General features: G+C 39.0%; 1 protein-coding gene across 15 annotated transcripts in view; it reads right to left on the bottom strand.

Annotated features, from left to right (window-relative positions):
• The window catches only part of TRIM2 (tripartite motif containing 2), a 127,700-nt gene that overhangs the window by 49,752 nt on the left and 50,575 nt on the right, over nt 1-27,373 (bottom strand). For 8 of the 15 annotated variants that reach the window (XR_012158601.1, XR_012158602.1, XM_073341388.1 and 5 more), the window contains 2 exons: nt 16,210-16,391; nt 13,970-14,207 (listed from right to left, as the gene is read on the bottom strand). Coding sequence is in view for 12 of the 15 variants with exons in the window: in XM_073341388.1 (XP_073197489.1) it covers nt 13,970-14,207; nt 16,210-16,343 (372 nt within the window). In the remaining 3 variants the exon portion in view is untranslated. Of the gene's footprint in view, nt 1-1,338; nt 2,416-13,969; nt 14,208-16,209; nt 16,392-21,929; nt 22,348-27,373 lie in introns of those variants that run through there. The other 7 variants (XM_073341382.1, XM_073341386.1, XM_073341385.1 and 4 more) reach the window with 5 other exon arrangements.

Here is a 27,373-nt window from a genome sequence, read left to right as displayed (position 1 = left end):
ACTCTTTAGTGATTTAATATTTTTGTCATTAGCTACAATGATTAAAATTAAATGATTAATTAATAATTAATAATTAAAATTAGGGCTGTTGATTTTTGGATGTTTTTATACATTTTCAAGTATATTGATTTCAGTTAGAACACAGAATGCAGTGTACAGTACTCACTTTATATTATGTATTACAAATATTTGCACTGTAAAAATGGCAAACAAAAGAAACGGTATTTTTCAATTCACCTCATACAAGTACTATAGTACAATCTCTTTATTGTGAAAGTGCAACTAACAAATGTAGACTTTTTTGGGTTACGTAACTGCACTCAAAACAGTGTAAAACTTTAGAGCCTGTAAGTCCACTCAGTCTACTTCTTGCTCAGCCAGTCGTTAAGACAAACAAGTTTCTTTACATTTATGGAAGATAATGCTGCCCGCTTCTTATTTACAATGTCACCTGAAAGTAGGAACAGGCATTCGCATGGCACTTTTGTAGCCGGCATTACAAAGTATTTACATGCCGGATATGCTAAACATTCATATGCCCCTTCATGCGTTGGCCAGCATTCCAGAGGACATGCTTCCCTGCTGATGATGCTCGTTAAAAATATAATGCATTAATTAAATTTGTGACTCAACTCCCTGGGGGGAATTATATGTATCCTGCTCTGTTTTACCTGCATTCTGCCATATATTTCATGTTATAACAGTCTCGGATGATGACCCAGCACATATTGTTCATTTTAAGAACACTTTCACTGTAGATTTGACAAAATGCAAAGAAAGTACCTGTGACGGGTTGGATCACAGAAACCCCCTTGGGACTGCCAACTGTTGTGCCAAGACTACTTCTGCCCCTGCTTTCCCTGCCAGCTTGGGACTCCAGCACCCTGTTTTGTTGAGCCAGACATGCCAGTCTGCTCCAACAAAGACCCAGGGTCTGAACCACGTGCCCCAAAGCTGCAGGCTTAAACTGGAAGCAGCTTAAGAGGTGTTCCTGTCTTTAACACTCAGACGCTCAACTCCCAATGAGGTTGAAACCCTAAATAAATCCGTTTTACTTTGTATAAAGCTTATACAGGGTAAACTCATAAATTGTTCGCCCCCTATAACACTGATAGAGAGATATGTACAGCTGTTTGCCCCCCCCCCCCCCCCAGGTATTAATACATACTCTGGGTTAATTAATAAGTAAAAAGGGATTTTATTAAATACAGAAAGTAGGATTTAAGTGGTTCCAAGTAGTAACAGACAGAACAAAGTGAATTACCAAGCAAAATAAAATAGAACACACAAGTCTATGTCTAATACAGTAAGAAAACTGAATGCAGATAAAAATCTCACCCTCAGAGGAATTCCAGTAAGCTTCCTTTTACAGACTAGTCTCCTTCTAGTCTGGGTCCAGCAATCACTCACACCCCCTGTAGTTACTGTCCTTTGTTCCAGTTTCTTTTAGGTATCCTTGGGGATGGAGAGGCTCTCTCTTGAGCCAGCTGAAGACAAAATGGAAGGGGTCTCCCATGGGCTTAAATAGACTTTCTCTTGTGGGTGGAGACCCCCTCCTCTCTCCTATGCAAAGTCCAGCTCCAAGATGGAGTTTTGGAGTCACCTGGGCAAGTCACATGTCCATACATGACTCAGTTTTTACACGCAGCAGCCATTGCTCACATGCTACTTTTAACGTCCATGCCAACGTGTCTTATGTGGATTGGAGCCTTCCAAGATCCATTTTCCCTTAAGTGCTTCTTGATTGGGTGCTTAATTTGCACATTCCTTTCTCAAGAAGCTGATCAAACGCTTTACAAAGGCTACTTAAAAATCAAGCAAGTACACAGCCAATATTCATAACTTAGAATACAAAAATGATACATACATACAAATAGGATGAATATATTCAGTAGATCATAACCTTTACATAAATATGTTACATGGCATATGTAGCATAAAACATATTCTAGTTATGTCATATATACATTCATAAGCATATTTCCATAAAGCCTTATAGGGGCATTGTGTCAGTACCAATGTGAGATTTCTAAAGATAGCTACAGGACTCAACCCAAGGTTTAAAAATCTGAAGTGCTTTCCAAAAACCTGAGAGGGACGAGGTGTGGAGCATGCTTTCAGAAGTTTTAAAAGAGCAACACTCCGATGCAGAAACTACAGAACCTCAACCACCAAAGAAGAAAATCAGCTTTCTGCTGGTTGCACTTAACTCCGATGATGAAAACGAACATGTGTTGGTCCGCACTACTTTGGATCGTTATCAAGCAGAACCCGTCGTTGGCCTGGATGCATGTCCTCTGGAATGGTGGTTGAAGCATGAAGGGACATATGAATCTTTAGCACATAAATATCTTGCAATGCCAGCTACAACAGTGCCATATGAATGCCTGTTCCCACTTTCAGGTGACATTGTAAATAAGCGGGCAGCATTATCTCCTGCAAGTATAAACAAACTTGTTTGTCTGAGCGATTGGCTGAACAAGAAGTGGGACAGAGTGGACTTGTAGACTTTAAAGTTTTACATTGCACTGAGTGCAGTTATTTTTTGTACTTAATTCTACATTTGTAAGTCCAACTTTCATGATAAAGAGATTGCACTGCAGTACTTGTATTAGGTGAATTGAAAAATACTATTTCTTATGTTTTTTCAGTGCAAATATTTGTAGTAAAAAAATATAAAGAGCACAGTACACTTTGTGTTATGTGTTGTAATTGAAATCAATATATTTGAAAATATAGAAAACATCCAAAAATATTTAAATAAATGGTATTCTATTAACAGTGCAATTAATTGGGATTTATTTTTTTAAATCACTTGACAGCCCTAATTAAAATACCTATTTTTACTGCACTACACTGAATGATCCCTTTTTTAATACAGTATAATGCACCCTGATGTGTTGCTGCAAACATACATCTGAGATCTTGACTGGAACAGTTTAGAACATATGCTCCAGTTTGTTCAAAGACCTCTTGCTGGCATACAGAAAAAAACAAAACAGAACAAAAAAAACAAAAAAAAACAATCTTCTCTCTCATTGTTCCAATACCAAAGAATCACATAAAACCTGAATAGCAAGAGTGGCTGTGTTCTAGAGAGAACACCTATATGCCTCCGTAGGAGCAATCCCCTTTGCCTCAGAGACATTTTAAATGTTTTCACTGAATCATCTTTCATTCTGATATGACACAATCTAGACAGTTTCATGGCAAAAGAAAGAAGGGGGCCGAGGGGAGGGGGGAGTTACTTTCTATGCAATTTAGGCTTAGTTTAAAGTCACTCCTGCCTACATTAACTGATTTCCCCAGATTTTGTCTAGCATCTCTTAACCTGCTAACACTTTCAATATTTTGTTCTTTTGTATATGTATAGTTAGTCCTAACTACAGGCATATGCTACTGCAGCAGCTCTCAATCTTTCCAGACTACTGTACCCCTTTCAGGAGTCGGATTTGTCTTCAAACCCCAAAGTTTCACCTCACTTAAAAACTACTTGCTTACAAAATCAGACATAAAAATACAAAAGTGTCTCAGCACACTATTACTGAAAAATTACTTACTTTCTCATTTTTACCATATATTTATAAAATAAATCAATTGGAATAATAATATTGTACTTACTTTTCAGTGTATAGTATATACAGCAGTACAAACAAGTCATTGTATGAAATTTTAGTTTGTACTCACTTTGCTACTGTTTTTTATGTAGCGGGTTGTAAAAACTAGGCAAAATATCTAGTTGAGCTGATGTACCCCTGGAAGACCACTGAATACCCCAAGGGGTATGTGTACCCCTGGGTGAGAACCACTGTGCTATTTGATGGCTTTTTTCTTAACAGGACAACATATGAGCATTTCTGCTGATGACAACTTTGCATTCTGAATGTTCTTGCAAAATATATTGAGAAAACATGTGATCAAACCTCTGGTTTCCAAGTGCAAGAGATCTTGAATTGATCTTATTGGGCAGAATATTCTAAAGCAATCAGTATTGGCCCAACTCTGCTTTCACTGAAATCAGTGAGAGTTTTTACCACTGGCTGTAATGAGATCAGAGTTAAACCAATGTTAAGTACTTTTGAAAGACTCACTCACTGACTCTACCTTAAAACCATCCAATCTTATGCCAGCACAATGTGGTGCTTTTAAGCCTATGAGTTTGTTGACTACCATCATTTGACAATTATAGCAACAAGCTAATCTGTACAGTGAAGTACATATGTACTCTGGAGATAAATAATTTCTTACAGTAACACCACATTTATCTCAAGCTCTCAGCTGTTATGCCGCCTGACATCTGTTATATGGACAAGATGGTCAGTAGTAAAAAAATAAAAATAAAAAAATTCACTTCTCTACATTTATACTAGGATATCAAAGTTGTATTGTGTTTAATTTTTTCACTCACTGATCTTGTGTCCACTCGAATTAAAGCAGCAATACACCAAACCTAGCAGTATTGACTTTTGTCCTACCAACATTTACCTGTTGTTATTGCACATATGTAGTAGGCAAAACTTTAAATAATTTTTAAAAAGGTTTATAAGGTTACAGTGGAGTTAAAAACAAAAACAAACAACACACCAAAAGCTCTTACATACATCTTTTCAAATCAACCAGACAGGCAAAAGTATCTGAATCCTAATATTGTCTCTCTCCAGCTATGTTAAATATCAGCCAGTATCCTAAATGCTGCCCTTGAGACAAAAAGCTCTTACCTCTCAGTAATGACCTCAGCTGTTTAGATTCTTCGCAAGAGTGGTAACCCTGAAATACTATTTCTTTAGCCTCAACAATGCACTGAACACTGGATAGAATACAATAATAGAGATTACAGTCTAATGAAATAGATAAATAAATGGCATACTGGGAAGTGCAAAGAAGGGTGGAATGACAAGGATTTTAATGTTACACTAAAACACACTTCTTGTGAGCATCAAGGGATAAGTGAATTTTTAAGTGGATAGTACAGTAGCAAGTAACATCCACACAAGTTTACAATAAATTCTTCTGTTCTACACAGGCTCTGGTATATGCACATTGACATGTCACTTCCTTTTGGTCTTCTACGTAAAGAACAAGTGTAGTATCAATTCAACAGTTCACATATTCTCTAGCATAGTACTATATGCTGCAGTTGCAAGAACATGAATTTGATGATCTAATAATTCCCCCTCACTTCTAATTTCTGTGTTCCTAGGCCAAAATCTTCAAGCCTTAGTACCTAAAGTTTCACTCCTATACTCAATGGAAGCTGCACCTTTGAAATAAAGCCTCTCTTATCTCAGTGCCTACATATAATGTAGGAGTCAAACTTTAGGCACTCAGGTTTGAAAGTTTTACAGTACTGTATATATGACCTATCATCCTAATTTTAAGGAAAAAAGTATGGAGGAAGCACCTATTCATAGTTCAAACACAGGAAATAGTCTGACATATACGACTGAGTTTCTCATATAACAAGGGAGCACATGACAAAAGATGACACATCAAAGGATTTGTTTAAAAAAAATCAATAGAGGGATATAAATAAGTTAGCAAAATGAAGGGAGTTAGATTAAGTGGCACACAGGTAGAGAGATCACAGAATTTAAAAGGACTGAAGAAGGTTAAGCTAAAATCAGGCACCAAGCCAGTGAAAGTTATGACCTCCCTCCCACACACCAGTGTTATCCGATTTTAGTTAAGGGGATATTTATGCACTTAATCCAGCATCACTGAAGCAATGAAAAAAATATTTCTTTACAATAAAAATATATTTGATTTCTAAACTAAAAAAACAAAGTCTGGTAATATTTAAATACAATGATCAAGTGTGTGTTTTCCTTCTCACTTGATAATAAAAAACACAAACTATAAGGAAAAAAGTAATAAACAGCAGGAAGAGAGACTTTAATGGAGAAATGACTGCCCATTCCTTCAACTGTGACACAAATACATAACCATGTTTACCTAATGTCTCCCTGCCTTGCCCCCTGCCCAAAGTCCCATCTTCTCTCAAATCTCACATTCAGCCCTCAGCATATTTCTCTATGACTGTCAAATGCACTTTCAGTGCCCTGTAACAGCACCTGACTGTCACAGATTCACTCCATTCATTCTCATCTAGCCTAAAGGAGACTTTTCACAGAAGTCTTTACCAGTTTTCATGGGTTCTAGCGGTTACCAATGGAGAATGAAAAAATGAGAAGATCTGTGAAGCAGGAGCGACACCTGTTTGGGAGCAAGGGGGTAGGGAACATCTGGGACAGCCTATTAACAGAGAGATTGTCCACACGTCACTTTAGGGGGGAAATTTAACACACATCTCCCCATCCCTGGATTTGTCTCAGTCAGGGCATGAGACAGCACTTTTTGTTCTGCTGGATGAGCTCTTGCTGTTCATAGATAAGGGGAGGGCAGCCATACTCATTCTGTTGTACCTCTCTGCAGCAAATGATATCACTATATTTTCCTGTACCTTCTCTCAGAAGATACACGGGTGAACTGAAATGTTCTAAAATGGCTGAGGTACTTCCCTTTAGACAGAATTCAGGTCATTATGGCAACTACTAAATAGGGTTTCCAACCCCCAGGAACTAAAGATTAATATTTAAATGTCATGTGATGAAAATCCAGGAATTCATCCAACCAAAGTTGGCAACCCTACTACCAAAGGCCTAGCAAATGGACTCCCACAAAGCTCAGTCCACCTCCCCATATTATTTAACATTTATATAAAGCTTTTTGGATAGCAGGTGAAACAGCATGGGTTGGATGTCAACAGTATGTAGATGACAGCCAGTTCGTGCTCTCCGGTATGAGCAACATCCAGAGGTTAAAGTAAGCCGGTATGGTCTGGACCGGCTTGCCCAGGCTGGCGCTTTAAAGGGCCTGGGTTCCCCGCAGTGGCTGGAGCCCCGGGCCTTTTAAAGCACCGCCCGAGCCCTGCAGCCAGAGCACTGGGGCCTTTAAAGGCCCCGCCTCTTCTGGTTGAGGCCACGCCTCTTCCGGTCAAGGCCCTGCCCCCTGCTCAGGACTCCGGAGTACCAGTAAATCCTTTAACTTACTTTCACACCTGGCACCATCCCCTAGCTTACTCACCGGCTAGCTGAACTCAGCACCCAAATGAAGAGCCATTTGCTAAAGCTGAGCCCAGACAAGAGAGAGTTGATGCTGGTAGAAAGAGAAGCATTCTGAAAAGTTCACTCTCACTGTAACATTCTGAATCATCTAGGGCATTTACCCTCACATAGTTATGTTAAGTTGGTCGGCAGCCCTCAAAGTCTTTGGGACTGCTCAATGCATTTGGATACATTGGATACTCTAAATTAGCAATGGTTGCACAAGATGCCCACTTCTACCTGCAACTAGCCACAGATCTCACTATAGTGATCTAAGTAATCATAGGATCCAGGTTCATTTATAGAAACTTATGTCCAGAAACTAACACCCTGGAAAAGCTTCAAACGCAACAAAATGCCGCAGCTCGACTGCTTAGCAACACAGGTTACAGTGGACACATCACCCTAGTGTGCCACTTTCAAGCCTGGCTTCCCAATTATTAGTTTTGTTCAGGATCTCTCTTCTAATAGAGTCCATCATGGGATTGGCCCTACCACCTGAGGGACCACGACCGCTCATCATAGCTACCAGTATGTTCCCATGGACCAGTGGAATAATTGGCTAATAGGAGGAGCCTCATGAATGCCAGAGACAGAACTTTCACAGTACCTGAACCTAGATTATAGAACTTACTCCCACGAGAGGTAGGAATAACTACAAAAATCTAATTTAGATGCTAAGCTCTTTGGAACAGGGACAGTCTTGTTTGTACAGCACATAGCACCATGGGGTCCTGGTCCATGATGGGGATTCCAATGGGTTATTACAATAGTGACAAATAATATAATAATCTCTCTTACACACATACAATGTTACCAGAATATGAAGACTGCAAAGTCAAACACTCAAGAGTTAGGAAATACCTGAATTAGGGTTGCCTGTGTAAGCTTAATTCAGTCCCCACTGTATCTGTGCATTATGATACAATCTTTAATTTCATGATCAGATGCTATCTTTTCCACAATACCCCTACCTTCTTCAGTGCACAGGATGGACAGCGCTCACTTAATGAGCAACAATTCAATCTTTTGTTTGATTCTCATTGCTCAGTGTACCATCCCATGCCTTATTTATTGCCCATGACTCAAAACCCCATTTAGGATTATTAATTTCATCATGGGTTTTCCTAGAGTGCTCATCTCGACAGTATACAAGTTCTGCACAAACATTAATTTGAGATTCCTAGGACTTGGGTTTTTCAGAGTACTTAGCATTATAATGCACTTTATATGTTCAAAGCACAGCTCCCATTGACCTCAATTGCAGCTGTGAGTGCTCAGCGATTCTGCAGATCAAACTCCATAATCTGAAATTAGGCCCCCCAAAAAATTTGGAATACACTTTTCAAAAAGGTTGGTTTCACTGATTTGCTGGACATCACATAGGAACTCTGTGTCAGAGGAAGGGATAGAATCCAGTTCTCCAGGGTATCATTCAGCTGCTTAACCATGATGCCCTCCTTTCACGACACAAGTTCTTATGTCTCAGACTTTAAGGTCAGAAGGGACCATTATGATCATCTAGTCTGACCTCCTGCACAATGCAGGCCACAGAATCTCACCCACCCACTCCTGCAAAAAACCTCTTATCTATGTCTGAGCTACTGAAGTCCTCAAATCATGGTTTAAAGACTTCAAGGTGCAGAGAACCCTCCAGCAAGTGACCCAGGCCCCATGCTGCAGAGGAAGGCAAAAAACCCGCAGGGCCTCTTTCAGTCTGCCTGGGAGGAAGATTTCCTTCCCGACTCCAAATATGGCGATTGGCTGAACCCTGAGCATGTGGGCAAGATTCACCAGCCAGATACCCAGGAAAGAATTCTTTGTAGTAACTGAGATCCTATCCCATCTAACAGCCCATCACAGGCCACTGGGCCTATTTACCACGAATAGTCAACGATCAACTAATTGCCAAAATCATGTTATCCCATCATACTATCTCCTCCATAAACTTATCGAGCTTAATCTTGAAGCCAGATAGCCTTCCAAGGGAAGCAGTGGGGGCAAAAGACCTGTTTCAGAACTTCACTCCTCTGATGGTTAAAAACATTTGTCTAATTTCAAGTCTAAACTTCCTGATGGCCAGTTTATATCTGTTTGTTCTTGTGTCCACATTGGTACTGAGCTTAAATAATTCCTCTCCCTCCCTGGTATTTATCCCTCTGATATATTTATAGAGAGCAATCATATCTCCCCTTAGCCTTCTTTTGGTTAGGCTAAACAAGCCAAGCTCCTTGAGTCTCCTTTCATAAAACAGGCTTTCCATTCCTCGGATCATCCTAGTAGCCCTTCTCTGTACCTGTTCCAGTTTGAATTCCTTAAACTTGGGAGACCAGAACTGCACACAGTATTCCAGATGAGGTCTCACCAGTGCCTTGTATAACTGTACTAATACCTCCTTATCTCTACTATAAATACCTTGCCTGATGCATCCCAAGACCGCATTCGCTTTTTTCACGGGCCATATCACATTGGCGGCTCAGTCATCCTGTGGTCAAGTACTCCAAGGTCCTTCTCCTCCTCTGTTACTTCCAAGTAATGTGTTCCCCAGCTTATAACTAAAATTCTTGTTATTAATCCCTAAATGCATGACCTTACACTTCCCACTATTAAATTTCATCCTATTACTATTACTCCAGTTTACAAGGTCATCCAGATCTTCCTGTATGATATCACGGTCCTTCTCTGAATTGGCAATACCTCCCAGCTTCGTGTCATCTGCAAACTTTATTAGCACACTCCCACTTTTTGTGCCGAGATCAGTAATAAAAAGATTAAATAAGATTCGTCCCAAAACCAGTCCCTGAGGAGTTCCACTGGTAACCTCCCTCCAGCCTGACAGTTCACCTTTCAGTATGACCCGCTGTAGTCTCCCCTTTAACCAAATCCTTATCCACCTTTAAATTTTCATATTGATCCCCATCTTTTCCAATTTAACTAATAATTCTCCATGTGGCACCGTATCAAATGCCTTACTGAAATCTAGGTAAATTAGATGCACTGCGTTTCCTTTGTCTAAAAAAATCTGTTACTTTCTTAAAAAAGGAGATCAGGTTGGTTTGGTACGATCTACCTTTTGTAAAACCATGTTGTACTTTGTCCCATCTACCATTCACTTCAATGTCCTTAACTACTTTCTCCTTCAAAATTTTTTCCAAGACCTTGCATACTACAGATGTCAAACTAACAGGCCTGTAGTTACCCAGATCACTTCCCCCCCCCCCCCCGCCGCTTTCTTAAAAATAGGAACTGTGTTAGCAATTCTCCAGTCCTACGGTACAACCCCTGCATCAAATGTCCTACAGACAGCAGCCTCACTCACTCCACAACCATGATTCATCCCAAAACAGGTCCATCCAGTGCACTGAATGAGGCAGGGAACTTATGGGAAAAAATAGTATCATTATGAAGTTAGAGACTGTATCATGATGTTTACACATCAAGAACCTAATTAATTCTGGCATTTCCTAACTTTTGGGTGCTTGACTTTGCAACCTTTATGTTCTTTTTAATATAGTTCTTTGTGTGTAATCTCCTAGGTTTTTTAAAAAAGCAAACCAAAAAAACAGAAATTCTGTCAGGTGGCATTATATTGACAACCTCAGGGCTGGAATCGTTAGCTCGACCACATAGACTTCTGCCACTTGAGCTAACAGAGTAACTGACAGCAATAGTAGGTTGTCATCTTTCATGTGGACCAGCACTAGAGGAGGATGAGACACACACTTCACCAGTGCCTTTCACAGATATTTGCTGATAAGAAAGGAATGGTGAAATTCAGGAATCTTGAGCTTTATTCCAGGCTCTGCAAGGGAACCTATACTAGTGAGCACAGTGTCTTCCAAATGTTCTCTCTAAGCTTGGCTCTTCTGCCCTGTCCCAGTTCTGTCTCATCCTTATCCCTGGCTTCTCATCCCAGTCCCCTTGTCCAGCCAGTCCTAGTCCACCACTCCCTGACTCCTTGTTTCAATCTTTTTGCCCAGCCAGTCCCAGTTCTCACTTGTTTCACCAAAATGAAAATTATAAAAAAAAAAAAAAAAAAAAAAAAGTGTCCAGTTCAGGATGCTCTAAATCTTTCCTTTCAACAAACTAATTCAGGAGACTGGCTTATACAGGTGGAATTTGTTGAAAGGTAATCAAAACTGTGATGTGTAGACCAGGGGAAAATAGACACTAAACCACCATCACAAAAAGCAGTAGTGTTCAAAATAATTTTTTAAATTACATATGGGTATTTATATTTTGGAGAAACAGAACAGAGCTGCTGAAATGTGGGAGAGACAGATGGAAGCCTGCAACTTTTAAAAAAGGCATAACCTGGACTATTGTCCAGTGTGGTCTCCTCAGCTCTCAGGAGGAATTATTTGCATGCCACTGTGACAGAATACACCTCTGTTTCACATCCTACACTCCACTGTAATCTTTTTTGTACAAAGTATGCCTTGTAAGGGATCTTGTGAAAACTCAATTTGCTGGTCAGTATCGTTCTTATAAAATAAATGTGGCAACATTGTATGTGAAGTTATAAGATTTCCCCTCTGGTTTTAACAACACACATTACAAACCCCACAACATGCTGAAACAGAAATTTGGGAAACAGGTCTGTCCTAAACAAAGGAATGTGTGCTCTGCTTAGTTTGCATTTAAGTAGTAAACAAAGTCATCAAGCAGGGAGAGAAACAAAGGAAACTCAAACAGGTGACAAAAAACAAGTAGGGAACAACTTTCCACATAAACTCTTTGTCTCCTAGTGCCCAGCTGGAAATGTTTTTTTCAAGAGGGGGACTGAAACTGTAAAAAGGAGGGACAAAACACCCCGAAGCACCCCACTCTCTCTTTGTCCATTATATTCACTATACTTAATGAGACAAAGGAAGCATTTGTTGGACTCTGGGAGAGAGGTCCTGACCCAAGAGTTTGGTCACTAATCTATGGACATGGTGAGAACTTTTCCTTGAATCTACTATAGTTTAAGTTAGGCATTAGTAAATGTCTTCTCTTTATTTTTCTTGTAACAATTTCTGATTTGTATGCCTAATTACTTACACTCACTTAAAATCCCTCTTTGTAGTTAATAAACTTGTTTTGCTCTTTTATCTAATCCAGCGTGTGTTTAAATGGAAGAGTCTGAATAACTTTTTAAGATAATAAGATGGCCTATTATTCCCTTAAAGGAATAGTGGACTTACCATATTTGTACTGTCAAGGAGATGGCTGGACAGTACAAGACATGCATTTGGGGGTCGGGGGAGAGGGGCGCGGAGAGAGAATCTGAGACTGGGGGTGGGTTGGGGATACCATGCAGTATAACCAACGCTGGTGAGAGCCAGATTGTAACCTAAGTGTGGCTGGTAGGCTACAGTTACACACATAGACACACTGTAAAGCACTCAAGGTTGCAGGGCAGGGGTGATACAGCTACTCACCAGCCTAGATTGTACCTTGGTATGTCACAGCCATGATGCCTCTTTGCAAAGTGGTGGCTGCTGAAGGTATTCTCCCCACACCCCAATAAGCCATCATTTAAGACTAAATACCTCAGATTACATAATACTGACCATTCAAAACAATTAACCTGGTCTCAAATTTTAATAAGCTCCTCCCTTGGCCAGTTTAACACAATCTAAACTTCTCCCAAGACAACTAAAGATGCATCAGCTTGTAAGGCTTAATATAAAGGATGGCAAGCCAGATAACATCTTGGTTTTGATTTTTCCTACATTTCACAATCATATAGTCAATATAACTATACCAAACTTCTATTCAGTTTCCTGGAGAAATCATCCTTAAAAGTGTAAAATAAGAATGGAAACTTTGGTCAATCAGGAACAAGTGTATACACAGAAATACAATATACTTTTTAAAAAGTCTATGTTTTTTCATAGTTGAAGTACACTATAGGTCTGTTTTCCAAGCCAATCTGGATCAAGCCAGCAGGTCAATAATGGAAAGGTAAGCAACTGTTACTCTATAATAGCAGCATCCATCAGATAAAATGACTTTTTTCTATTATACCACTACCAAAACTGAATCATATATAAAACAATCCTCAAAAAATTGCCTTGAAATTTTGTCAAATTTCTTGGGTGATATAGCAATCACGGCACTCATCTTATAACACAACAAGGACAAGGTTTGCAACATGGCCTCCTTTTTATACTTCAGAAACAGGCTAAGAGGTAAGAAGAGTTGGAACATTAATGTTGCAAACCAGGTTCAATGAAACATTTGGAAATTGCATGACTGACATGGAATCAGAGCTGCTCTGTAATAGTTTATGAAAACTGAGTGTTGACACAGTTACTGGAACATTTCCTGAATGAATTATAATAGGGGACTGTAAGGAAAAACAATCAATCAGAAAGAAAACCAAATGGCTCAAGATAAGCCACTTTTCTGAAAGCCCTTGAGGGTTCATGTACTGGGTACTGTATCCCAGGGCCAAGCCTAAGAGTGGTGGATAGGCAGAATTCTGCCCTGGAAGAGGTAAAGGCCTAACACCTGAAGGAGGGCATTCAGAGAGGCCAGAAAGGGGACACTGGCACAACAGGCCCTGTAAATTTGATGTGTTCTTACTGTGCTCTAGAAAACAAGCAGGTAAGCAAGTATAGAGACAATAGCAATTGAGCTGAGCAGTAAGAAAAGAATATCCTGCATATTATAAGATGCTTTAACCCACCTATTAATGAATAGGTAGTCTGCTCTAGTATTGTTCCTTTAAAACAAGTTTCTTATCCTTGTTGAGATGGGTATCAGACAGAGAGAGAGAACCGCTGTGGTTCTCATTATCCCTGCTATCTGAAAAACCATCATCATTATAAGCTAGGGTGATTAGTTTAGCATGCATTACCTGAAATCATTTCACTTACATTTCCATCATGGTTGGGGCAGGAGAGAGGTTTTCCTGCAGCAACAGCTGTGACAGTCTCCAAGATGGAGGACTCTTCAATGCTGTTGTCTGGCGTTCGCTGCAGGACATCCATCAGGTTAGTGATAAAGAAGTTGTTCTGGAGTGCAGAAACCCCTTTCTCTGGCAGAATGGAGGTCTGGCGGCACACTGGGCAAGAAAGGGTTAAACTGTGGGCGGGAATGTAATTCTGCAAGCACCTGTTGTGAGGAAAGATTGAAAACAGAGAGTAGCATCAAAACCCAAAGTCTCTTAGAAGGTATTTTGTTTTTTAAAGAAAGAATCATTTTTAACCAGGAACAGCTTTTGTTTGCAAAGCAAGGGTGAAAGCTGGCCATCATGAAGGTAGGGAAGGAATTTCTTCTCTAATCTTTCCCACCCACTCATACATCATACTCCTACACACAAAGGATACAGGAGACTGGATTTGATGTACCCAAGATCTGATCTGATAGGACAAATATAAGCTCCTTCAAGAGTTTGTCTCTCTTTAATTGGTATCTATTGGCTAAGCTGCTAGCTTTCCCATACAATTCGCCTCAATTTTAATCTTTGGTTTTAAACATTTTAGGGCCAAATCCCATTCCCAATAAAACCAATGGGAGTTTTGACATGGACTTCTGTGAAGCCAGGATTTCGTGCTATGTGCCTTCTACAAAGGACCTCAGCCATTTTATTTGGCTCACTGTAGAAAGAACCTCTACGTGCCAGAAACCATTTTGCTCTTCACCCATACAAAACTGAAAATATCATACTTCAGTGTTATTGGTAATACCCACTGCAAATTGAGCTAGAAAGCGATGTTTAACACCTGAACTATATATTAACATGAAGTACCATTTGTCTTTAATTCTCCAACAGTTTTGTATGCAAGACAAGAAAGTCTACCACAAGCTAAATCTCCTGAGTCAAACAAAGGACTCTAAACTGTATTTTTTAAACTGACTTTTCAAAAAACACTTTTTCCTTCTCCCCTCAATTTAGTGTAAAATATCATTCTGAAACATTGCTAGCTGCGTTAGAGAGAGAGTCAACAGAGCAAAAGTGGAAGTCAGATATATTTTCAGATTTCCTTTCTGAGAGAAATTATTTTTACATACCAAGCATTACCTACACTGTGAAAGAATAATAGTTAATTACAAGTCAATATTTTAATATGGCATGTAGAAAACTTGGACATTAAAGAATGGGATAATTATTTCTCTACTTTGTAAATCAACAACAACATTTTTATTGCCTCTAATAATGGACTAATCAATATAAAACTGACACTGTTAATCTAAGGACTTGATTCTGATTACACGCCATTTTCATGTTGGTGTAACTCTCTTTATTAGCTTTATTGATTTACTTCTAATTTACAGTGGTATAAATGAGATTGGAATCAGGCTTTAAGGTCTCTAAAATCTATGACAGTATAGGAGATACAGAACCTTCGGTATGGTTACATGCAAAGGGCATTCCCCTCCCAATATATTTGTCATTCAGAAACATCTTTCTAACCACAGTAAATGAAAAGGACAATGATTTTAAAATATCATTGACCTGATTCTCTTCTAATTTAATAGACTTTAACAGAGTTACTCATCACAGTAAAGCCATTGAAAATATAGAATCAGGCCCACTGTTCTCTGAAGTTTCTGTAAGATTCCTCCAGGAACAATTCTTCGCCTTTAACCAGAAGCCTTTTACACGCAGGTATTTCAGCTGGATTTAGAGAGCTAAAGACAGCCCTATAGACTTGAACTCAAGCTGCTAACCCAGGTTGCTAAGTCTCCTCTGTTATTTTAACCCAAGCTAGACAATGCTGGTTAGCTAATTCCAGTTTAAGAACACACCTGTCTGAAGTTTAGACATGCCCTATCTTACAGGGTAACTACTGTGTTTGGTCATGGCTCTTTTTAACAAGGCAAAACCAGAAGGGGACAGTGGAGTGAAAGAAGGGAAAGTGTCCATCATTCATTTATAAAAACAAAAATTTGGAATTGCAGATGTTCTGTTGCTGTCTCCTGCTTACTGCCCATATGAATAATGCCAGTTCACCTCCCTAATCTTTAATTTAGGATCATGCTTCAGGATGACCTAGACAGACAGAAGGTACATTGTTGGTTGAAGACAACTGTAGGTTTGCGGGTATGCACTGGGATAAAACTAAAAGAAAGAAAAAAACATGAACTACAAATGGGAAAAAACAGCTCTTACCTCTCACAGAAAGTGTGCAGACAGGGAAGTACTTTGGGGTTCTTGTAACGTTCCAGGCATATGCTGCAAATCAGAAACTGTTTGTCAATCTGTCGCACCACAGGACTTGGGATGTTGGAGCCTTCACTGGCCATCCTAGACCACTGACATATGGGTCCCAATCCCTTCTACCCTGCACACTGCTGAAACAGAGGAAGGGAGGGGAGGTTTTAATCAGCCTGAAATGCCAATTTTAATACCTACTTCTCCAATATACTTTATCCTGATTTAGAGGGCAATATTTCCATTTAGATCAAAATACAGAGGGGAAATGTCTAAAATGCAATATCACCACCTACAGCCTGGAAATGGTCAGCCATTTCTATCACACTAAATAATAAAAACCTGTATCTCGGTGGGTTCTCTGGAAAAGTATGTTGCAGCGGTGTTGTAAGTTACAGGGCTGCTTGTGCTGCAGCCCTTGTCAATTCTTCCATACTTTACGATTCAAGTAGGTCTAAGAATCTATCTACCCTGGAAGTAGAACAATTTTTAAATCTGGGTCTTCTTAAAGATAGCTTCATACCAGTTTCTCCAGCCAGCACTTCACAAACAGAACCATTTTCTAGAGTGTGGAAGACAGTTTGTTGAATGCTTGTGCGGGGACTGCGCAAGCCAGCCAAATTACTTTAGTATAAAACAAGTTTTAAAGTGAGTTGCCTAACAGTCAGAGCCAAAGATGGGGCACGTTTGGTTTCTGGAAGGTAAAAGGAGCCTCATTTTCAGAGCCAGCTGAGTGCTGAGAAGGAGAAGGTGATGAGACACCACATGAATGGGTTCAGTAAAAGAGCCTAGATGCCTAAGAGACCCAAAACTAAGAGAGAAACACATCATCCTGCCCATCACATTGGAAATGCCACCAGCAGCAGTTGGCAGAGAGGAAGGAAGGAGATCCAAGAAGCATAGTTAGAGAATAGCTGTAAGAAATAGAACATACCAAAAATGAAGTGGGCATTGCCCACATTTCTGTAACTGAAGTCTGCTCATCCCCCCAAAGCAAAAATAATGTAAAGTGGGAGAACTATGTGACAATCTGGTGACACAGCAGCAGGTTTTTACTCCTTAAGAAATAGGAATCAGAAGCAGACTTGGAAATCCTGCTCCTCTAAGACAATGGCCACAAAATGGGGTCATCATAAAGGAGAAAGATCTGTCTCTGGGTCAGTGGAATAATACAGAAATGACGGACAACATATATAAAACAGGTAATAGTTAAGGAGAGAAAACATGGGGAAGAAAAGAGAAGCAGCAGCATCCAACAAAAGGAACTGAAAACTACATGTTAAAACGTATTAGGAAATGCTAGCAAAACAAGTGACCACTGCAGGTACAAAAGAAGAGTTGTAAGAAGTCAAAAAGCAATAATTTATTTTCCTTCTAACCAATAAACCCAGCACTATTCCTGCACTAGAGATATTCTTGGGTTGGCAAACTTCTTGCAGAAATGCTTCTTTCGTGTTCAGTTGATATTTGTTTTAACAACAATGCCCATCTGTCTATGATGATGGTCACATGAATTCAGAAGTCAATGGAATTACACAAAGTTTGGTCCATGGTATTTTGTAATTATTGTAAGGTCTGGTCTCCTACTGAATGTATTATGTATAAGCAACAATTACAAAGGCAAAGCACATAAACCTAACAGAGCTGAACCCAGCTTGCATTCTCTGAGTTGTGTGTCTGGCAAGATTAGTATGTTTTACTGGTTTGTTTTTCTATTGTGTGTGACACGAATAAGGATAGTGGTGATGGCTATGGACATGCTGCACTGGCTTTTGTAGGAAGCTGGAGTCCTCTAGGGATCACCTTGTAATGAGCAAAGAGTCATAAAATTATTCACAATTAAAACATTAAGCAGTATGAATTGAAGAGATAACACTGAAATTTATATGCATAGAAGGGGGAACTGGTCACTGGTTTCCCTTGTTTTATTATTTCAGTTCTAGCATTAATGGTTACAGTATTCTTAAATCATATGCTATATTTTTTGTTCCTGTATAAATGTATTTTAAGAATGTATTTCTTTATTTTCACTGTTCTTTCAGTTTTCTCCATAACAATATAAACGCACTTAATTGTATAAGTGAAGGAACACCAGGTGCGTGTGCGTAATACACACACAAACTATTGATTATGTGATCATGTTACATCTTAAAAACTTGAGTTAAAAAAAAAAAGGCAGCCTAACTGACCAGCTTCTGGAAGTGAGATCAAAACCAGAGTATGAGATATTAAAATGCATCAGTCTACTGGGCTGGGAGCCTTGAGGAGTTTCAGAGATTTGATTATAAGGACATTTATTTGATCATTAATTCACAGTTCCATCTGCTCTGTACTAACCTGAATTTTTTTTTTTTTTAAAAAAAGGAGTGTGAGAAAAGCAGAAAGACTGCCTGCACGCACTAAAAAGCAGGTTACGAACAGCATAAGGATGTCAAGTGTAAAAAGTAACACAGTCATTTCACGTCTCTATTATAAAGAGCATTTATCATAGTAAATGAAATTCTTAAAAGAAAAATATTCCTCAAGTCCATTGCTGCAGTTATTACTCAGGCAAAACTCTCACTATTTCAGTGGGAATTTTGGCTCATTAAAGATTGCAGGATCTTTGCAGCTAAAACGTTTAAGTGAATGCAGAGACTTAGTTATCGTCAAAGATCTTTCATCTGTCTGATCAATTACAGTTCTGAATCTCATTGTAAATCAAGTATTGTATACAGATCTCATCCTATCAACTTTAGGTTTAAGATATTAATCATCCAAAGAAACCATGGACAAGAGTTTAAAAATAACTACATTTCCATTTAAAATGTTCAATACACATTTTGTCTAAAACACAGCAAGCCCGGATTACCGCCTACCACTTTGTGTCACTCTGCTGAAATGAATGGGTTTTCAAATGTGCAATTTAGGGCAGAATTTGGTCCAGTTAGGGTTTTTATTTTTATGGAAGGCTGTTTTTCTCTTCCCCCCACCTTTACGTATATTTTTAGGAGAGACTATGGATTTCAGAAAAACCGATATATCAAGGGGTATACAGACTGAGAAGTTATTTCTAATTAAACAAGACAGACATGAGTCTTTAAAAAAAAGAACAAAAATATAGTGAGCACCTGTCACTGCGTATAAGCAGACTGAAATAGCTCAACAACTTATAATCTTAGGCCTTGATCCTGCAAACACTTATGTATAAAATTTCATACATACCAGTAGTTCCATAGAATAGTTTAATGTGTGGGTGTTTGTGGGATTGGGGATTAAATCGCTGATCCTGCAACCCTTACTCATGCAAATATCCCACTGAGCCAAAATTCATCTTGAGTGTAATTCTCCTAAGTCAATGGACTTATGCCAGGGTGGAATTTTACCCACTGACTACAAAAGGAGTAATCAAGAACTACTTGTTTAAGTAAGAGCTGCCTGTCTTAAATAACCCTCCTAGAAATTGGTTGAAGACTAATTTTATTTTGATTTATGGAGCAGCAGCACCACACAATGTTAACCTATATTTCAGGGTTATTTTAATTAAAGATCTAGTCAGAGTAACATTATATAATACCATCTTTTGATTGTCACATTTAGCCAAAAATTCTTTAACTCTTTTTATGTTTGAAGTTAAAAATTAAACTTCCAAATATCCTCATTGCAGAAAAGCCATTTGGCTGACATTTGGGTGCAACAGTCTACTGCTTTGTTTTACAGAACCTAGGAAATCTTTTCCCCTGTCTGTTAACGGCATTAGAGACACAAGGTAGGTGAGGCAATATCTTCAGGTCTGCTGAAGAAGAACACTGTGTGGCTCAAAAGCTTGTATCTTTCACAATCAGAAGTTGGTCCAATAAAAGATATTACCTCACCCAGCTTGTCCCTGTAATATCCTAGGTCCAACATGGCTACAACTACAATGCATTTTAATAGGGTTGCCAACTCTCCAGGATTGGCCTCTAGTCCCCAGAAATTAAAAATTAATTTTTAATTTAAGATTATGTTATGTGATGTAATCTCCAGGAATACAGCCAACCAAAATTGGTAACCCGACATGTTAATGGCATTATAATTTAGCTTCTCGAACAGGTGGAATAAGAATGGCCATCAATGTTTAAAATTAATGTAAGACCTTGGGAGTCTCCACATATAGCTCTACGGGGTGGGGGGGGGGGAAGAGATCTGTAATATATGTCAATAAAGCTGAAGATGTGTGGACTATCACATCAAAATACATGAAAAACCCCACCCTGTGATCTTATGACAAGAACCACTTTGGAAGCCCAGTTCATCTTAGCTAAACCAATTCCAGAATAAGAGCTCATAAAAAAGTAGTATTCTTTGTCACCCACCCAGTGCTCAAATATTAAATTTTGTCTCTTTCTTTTATCCTTCTGTTTGGAAATATGTATCAATTTTCACTCAAAATATCCTTTAAAGCACAAAGAAGTGGGGGGAGGTGAAACCAGTTCTGTGTAATAGTGTAAAAAATCCCAACCCTAATAAGAGTACACAAATTCAGTAAGAAATATCAGCATGCAGCCCCACCCTTATGGAAAAGAACTCCCAGTAGAATTTCACAGCGATAAAACCTATTAGGGTTCTATAAGTCTATAAGACTTATTCTAAAAAACCTGCACAGTTTAATAGAGAATAATATTCTTCCTACAGTTTTTTTTTTTAAACCAGCCTTTAGACTTTCAATAGAGTCATACATTCCAAGATCAGAAGGCTCCACTGTGATTGTGTAGTCTGGCCTCCCATAGAACACAGGCCATATAACGTCCCAGAAATATTTCCTAGACCATATCTTTTAGAAAAACATCCAATCTTGACTTTAAAAATGGTCAGTGTTGGAGAATCCACCACAACTCTTAAATTGTTGCAATGGTTAGATATTCTCACATTAAGAATTTACATCTTATTCCCCCTATGCTTCTACAACAGGAATTTAATCATCTATGAAGTTCTATAAGATTGTACACACACAAAAAATAGAAAATTTATGATTGCTTATTAAATTCCATAGTTCTTTTTCATAAAAGGAGAGAACTCTCCCTCCTTGAAGACAGCGCTATCAAAGAACTCCACCCAGCCAGAACTGCAACTAGATTGACTGAAAGACTATCAGAACAAACCAAATCATTTGCTGTTTCCTTGTCTGCTACTTATCAATGATATATAAAACCTAGAAGGTCTATTCATGTATTCTGAATGAATAGGTTTCCAATAGCAACGTTTGCAATGGAACTGTCAGACACTCAGTTCGGGGGAGGGGGGGGGAAGAAGGGGGGAAGAGAGTCTAAATGATGCTGCTTCAGAGATAGCATTACACATGGGTAAACTTCCAGCAACCAGATACTATGCCTGCCTGCCTACCTCCATAGGAATAAAATGAGGAATTCAATCCAGTAACAGCAGCAACTCCAAAATTAGTCTGTCTCAGAACACATAAGTAAATTAATCATCCTCAACATACAGAAACCTAGTACACTTGTGTAAAAAACTCACTTTTGCATTCCTCTCTCTCCCACTCTTGTAATCAGTTTGGTGCCACTGTTTAAAATATAGAGCAAGCATCTTCATTTACTACAGCATGCAGCATCATAAAGAACAAATAGGGTGCCAGAACAGAAGGAGTGACCTAATAGTAGTCACCAGGCATAATACTGAGCAAACGAACATTTCAGACCTACCCATCTTTGTAGATAAATAGCTTAATCAGAGCAGTGCTGCGTATAAGATCCTTTCTGGGATGGAGCTGCAGTTCCTCAGTAATCCAAACGAGCAAAACATTATTCTGGTAATATTTCAACTTTAAGAGCCTCAAGCATGAAACTGTTTAAGAATCCCTGACAGCACAGTCATTATTAGAGGCACAGCATATTTTTTGTTCTAGGTGGTGATGCTCCATTCCACATAGAAGACAGGTGTGCAGAAAAATGGAAGAAATAATAGGAGGCCCAGTGAAGTCATCATGAATTTTTTTTCCTCCCTTGGTTATTAACAAGTGGGAGACCCCTTCACGGTTCAAACCGATCAATCTTTATTTAGCATATCTTTCTCTCACTCAGCCTGTGTTGAAAGACTGCAGCAAACTGTGCAAGGGATTGTGGGATAGGGATGCAGCAGAGAGCTGCAATGAGATTCGCTGGGGTTTTTTTTTTTTTCCCCTCTCTCTCTCCCCTTCCCTAGTCAGCAATCAGCTGTTTCAAGGCTCAGGCAGAGCCATTGAATTTGGTCACCAGAATGTTATTACAAGATTAGCAGGCAGAGACAGCTACCACCATACATCTGGTGTGCTAATGCAGCTAAGAAATACATATGCAAATATCACTCAGATCAGAATAAGGATTTAATTTAGAGAGGGAGTGTGAATATTACAGAACATCAATTATCAGGACAGTCACTGCAGATAGAATGAAAGCACATTTATAAAGAAGATAAAAGCTTAAAGACTAATGCACTTCACTCTGATTTTCCAGGCTTTAGAGCCGTATTAAAAATATATCTTCTTTACCCCAACTTTAAGATATGAGAGAAAAGTGTTGTGTGATTTCCCAGATGTATAAAGAACAAGAGAGTTTCTTAACAAAAAAACAAACAAAACACACATCAAAATTGTACTTCTGGCACAAACCAACAGAAATTTCATGTGCCACAAACTGGGTATTTCATCTCACTCAGACACAATTATTCTCCTCATTATCATCTTAACAGCGAACAATGAAATCACAGCTGACAGTCTGCTGAGGGGTTTGTATTTTTTTTCCAATCACTCATGAAGAGTTGTGTCTCATCCCTTATTCCATTTACCTGTTAAAAACAAAAACAAAAAAACCCCACCACACCCTTTAAAAAAAACTTGTTTTCAGTTTTATGTCCTCAGGTGTGCAAAACAGGTCATTGATCCCATCAGAAGGATGTTGAGTACACAGAAACAACTGAAGTCAAGCAAAATAAAATTAGCATGGTCCTCTTATATAACAGCCATGATCTTTTTGCATACAAAGTAGTATTTGCTTTTCCCCCTTATGCTTTCTGGGACAAAAAAAAGTAGAAATAGCATAATTTTTCTTGAAATGAGACATTCCAAATAATTGTTTTGACCTTATCAAAAAGTGTTTCATTTCAACTTTATAGTTTAGACTTATCACATAAATTATAGTATCACAATATAAAAGTCAAAGATAGTCTAAATGAGTAAATGAAATATTTCAACCTTATAGAAATTAAATATTTGATAATTTCCTGTAAAAAATGTAGACAAAATCTATTTATTCCTACAGAATGCTTTGATTTTGTAGAATCAGCATTTTACAATAGAAAAGTGTTCCATCAGAAAACTTTTGACCACCTCTAGATCTAAGTTTTATCTTGACAAAATACTTTGAAATAAAGATACAGTTATAAAGTGCTCCAGATATTATTTAAACTACAGTTAATTTATGTTAGCCACACGGGTTTTGAACACAGCAAGATTCCAACATGGTTTCCCTGGCCAACATAGATGGGGCTGAAGCATGTTGTAAACCAGCTTATGAAGGGCCAGGGTTTTCAGCCCCTGGTATCAAATATGGCTCCTTCACTTCCCACATCCAATGTTGAACTATGATTGAATCAGTTACATTTTTCAGTTTCAGCAGAATTCCTTATTCCCACACTAAGGAAATCCTGGGGACACTGTTTCTGCCAGTTGAACAAAAAGCACATTTGAAACAAAAAGCATGTAAAAATTCATAACTAGCGCTCCCTGAGCTGAAACAGAAACATTCAGTCATATACATGCACACAAGTATCATTTAGCTACCTGTCGTCACTTAGTTACTACTACAAGATTTATATGTACTGATATCGCCAGTATAAATACAGCTATTTACAATGTACAGTAATGACTATGCACCCCTGGAATCACAGCTGATACCACAACATACTGCATGGCTGAAGGAGGAGATTGCAAGAGAGTCACTGGGGTAATAATCACTCTCACTAGGAGCTATTAATGTGTCACCAACTCAAAATGAGAGTGTGTGTTAAAGTTCAGTTCTCTTATAATTCCCAGACGCTGCCAGCCAGCAATGATTTTACATTCTACAAATAATTCGTCTTTGAAAAAATTAAAATGTGGGGACAGTACCGATGCAAGTGAAACAGAGCATGGCTGCAGCACTTTCCTTGACGCTTTTATTCTTGCATGTTTAATGTTTGACATGTAGGTTTCTTTTCCCTAGTGGAGAGGAAATGGATTTACAGTTCATTGAACAACCCTGCTGCCCAGCACACCAATTACTAGCAGGCTGCTTCAAATAGTTTTTTTCCAATAAAATACTCTCCCTTGGGGACTTTCTGCACCCTCCTTTTGTGCTGTGCAGTTAGTGAAATTAGTTCTGAATAGAAAAATGCCACCTTCACTGTGTGAGGGAGGGGAAAATCCCCACTCTGCTATTACAACAAAAAGTGTCTGCTGTTATTTACTATTCTCCTTCTCTACTCCCTGCCCCCCACCCCTAAAATTCTCAATTCTTGTTCCCACTCCTGGAGATCCTATGAGCAAAAGAAAAAGAAAAAAAGAACAAACAAACAATGCTATCTGTCAAATCGAAGTGGGTCTAAATTTCTTCACTAATAATGTGAGTATGTATGAAAATACTCCGGATTCAGATTAGCTGATATTGTTCAACATTTATTGTTACACATGCCTTCAAAAGAGACCAACAAATGCTTTGTAAGTGGGTTGAAATGTTGGCTCAATTTACTGTAGCTTCTATAAACACCTCTGCTGAAATGATCTTTTCTACAGCAATGGGAGTTAGGCACCCAGTGGGATTTTCAAAAGTGCCTAGGCACCTAAATACCTTTGAAATCTGTCCCTTTAGGACCTGCTTTTCAAAGGTGCTGAGCACCTGCAAGTTGAAGTAAGTGGGAGATGTAAATACTCAGTTCTTCTGATGATGGTCCCCACAGAGAGGATTAAACCTTTTAAAGAATCTACCTTCAGTCTTTCTATAAGCATCCCTCCTTATCCTCCCATCCCTATATACAAGCATACACCTGTGCCCCATTACTGTACCAGCCAAGGTGGGATTTGTCCTTAGTTTTTCCAGTTCTTCTTTCAGAAAGGGTGTAACATATTAAATTAATATTAGAGGGTTAGTCAAAGGTTCTTTATCAACCAAGACCACGCATTGCTCCTCACCCTGCTTCAATTCCTATTTATTTTGATTGGATTTTGTTGGACAAACATACCATTCAGCAAGATCCAATGTAACATCCACTAATCACTACTTGTCATATGATCTCTGAACAAATTGAACTCATCAATACCTGCTAGTCCCTCCAGGATTGCCTCTTGCAACCATAATTACCTTCCAGCTATCAAAAACTGATCTAACATATGTCATAATCTAATTTACTTTTTAAAGAAGTATAAAAGCATCCCATTAAGTCCAAAGCAGACAATTTTACCTCTAAAATACTTTCCAATTATTGAAGTGATCTTGTGACTGGTTGAATCTGCTATTTTGTTGGATTGTTATAAAGTTCGTTTCACACAGTCAATATACTTGCTTAGCACTGTAGAAGAGATAAAGATATTCAAGGCCCGAAATTGTTTATAGTCTAAAGAGGGATTATAGCATTATTTCTGAGTGACATTGCTGATTTGAAACTGGAACACATGCATTTAACCTCCCTGTGGTTGCCAAGCCTCCAGGATTGTCCTGGAGTCTCCAGGAAATTAAAGGTCAATCTCTAATTAAAGATTATGCCAGGTGATGAAACCTCCAGGAACAAGTCCAAGCAAAACTGACAACCCTACACCTCCTCCTGATGTCATATTGCATGATAGGGAGGTTCTATGCTGTCCAAGCAGAAGTCATGCTCTTAGAGTGGTACAGCAGGATTTGCAGGTGTGCAGATTTTAAATTCTGTCTGAAGATACTTCAGAAAGCTTCTTCCATGCATTCAAATGCACACAGAAGAGGATGTTCAAAACAAACAGGAATTTGACATCAACATACCAAAACAACAACAAAAAAAGGCAAATATGTTCATTAATGCTAAGAGTTCATCTGCAATTACTTAGTGTCAATGTACTTCATGAACCACTCTATTTAAAGTCATTTATTTACTACTTGTAATCTCTTCATGAGGTATCATGTTATTTTGTCACATTAGTCACAGAGAGGAGATTCCAATGAAAAAACAAAAAAAAACACACAAAAAACCCCACACATGAGAAATAGAACTACAGTATTTGAGAACCCAGTATACCAGACACACAGTTCTCTGGCAGCGTAGACAGGATGGAACCATATGTTCAATTATGCTACAGCTCTGCAAAATCCAAAGCTGAAGCATTTCATGGGCCCAGCTACACAATGGAGTCTTGTTTATAGTAGGGGCTTTTAGCAAAGAAAAAAAATATCCCTAATCATGCTAGCATTGATTCAACAGTTCCAATGGCAGTCACAGAAAAACATCTGTAAGAGCATGTCTATTAGACCTACTTTTGAACTTCCCCAAAGGGAATATTCTGAGAAACTAAACATTCCTTAGGGTGGAAGTATCTAAAACAGAACCCATTTTTAAGCCATGTTCGGGGACTGCTGTATGCTGTTAGTAGGTAGTCTAAAATAGTGGTAATTGTAATGTAGATGGGAGAGAAGAAAAATAGATAAAGCAGCCTTGCATATTCCATAACAATAAAAATAGACTCTTTGGCCCAGATTTTAAAAAGGTTCACCAAGTTCATTCTACACCTCTACCCTGATATAACGCGACCCAATATAATGCGGGTTCGCATACAATGTGGTAAAGCTCCAACATGCTGCTCTGAGCAGCGTGTTAAGGGTGTCGGGCCAGGCCAGGGCTGAGGGGTTGGATAAGGGGTAGAGGGTCTTGGGGGTGGTCAGGGGCTCCCTCCCCCCCAGGGTCTGGGCCTCACCTTTGGGGGCCCCGCAGTTCTAGAGTGGCCCGGCGGATTAGCGGTGGGCCGGGAGCAGCCCACTCCACTGCCCTCACCCCAGCCCCGTCACTGGGGGGAGGGGGCTTGAAGGAAGGGATCCCCTCAGCCCCCCCCCACACACTTACCAGCAGCGGCGGAAGCGGAGCAACCTGGCCCCAGCCTGCTCCACTCCGC

This window comes from Lepidochelys kempii, chromosome 4 (genome assembly GCF_965140265.1).
Source record: "Lepidochelys kempii isolate rLepKem1 chromosome 4, rLepKem1.hap2, whole genome shotgun sequence".
NCBI lineage: Eukaryota > Metazoa > Chordata > Testudines > Cheloniidae > Lepidochelys > Lepidochelys kempii.
The sequence above is the reverse complement of the archived record's forward strand: the minus strand, read 5'-3'. Positions and strand labels throughout refer to the sequence as shown.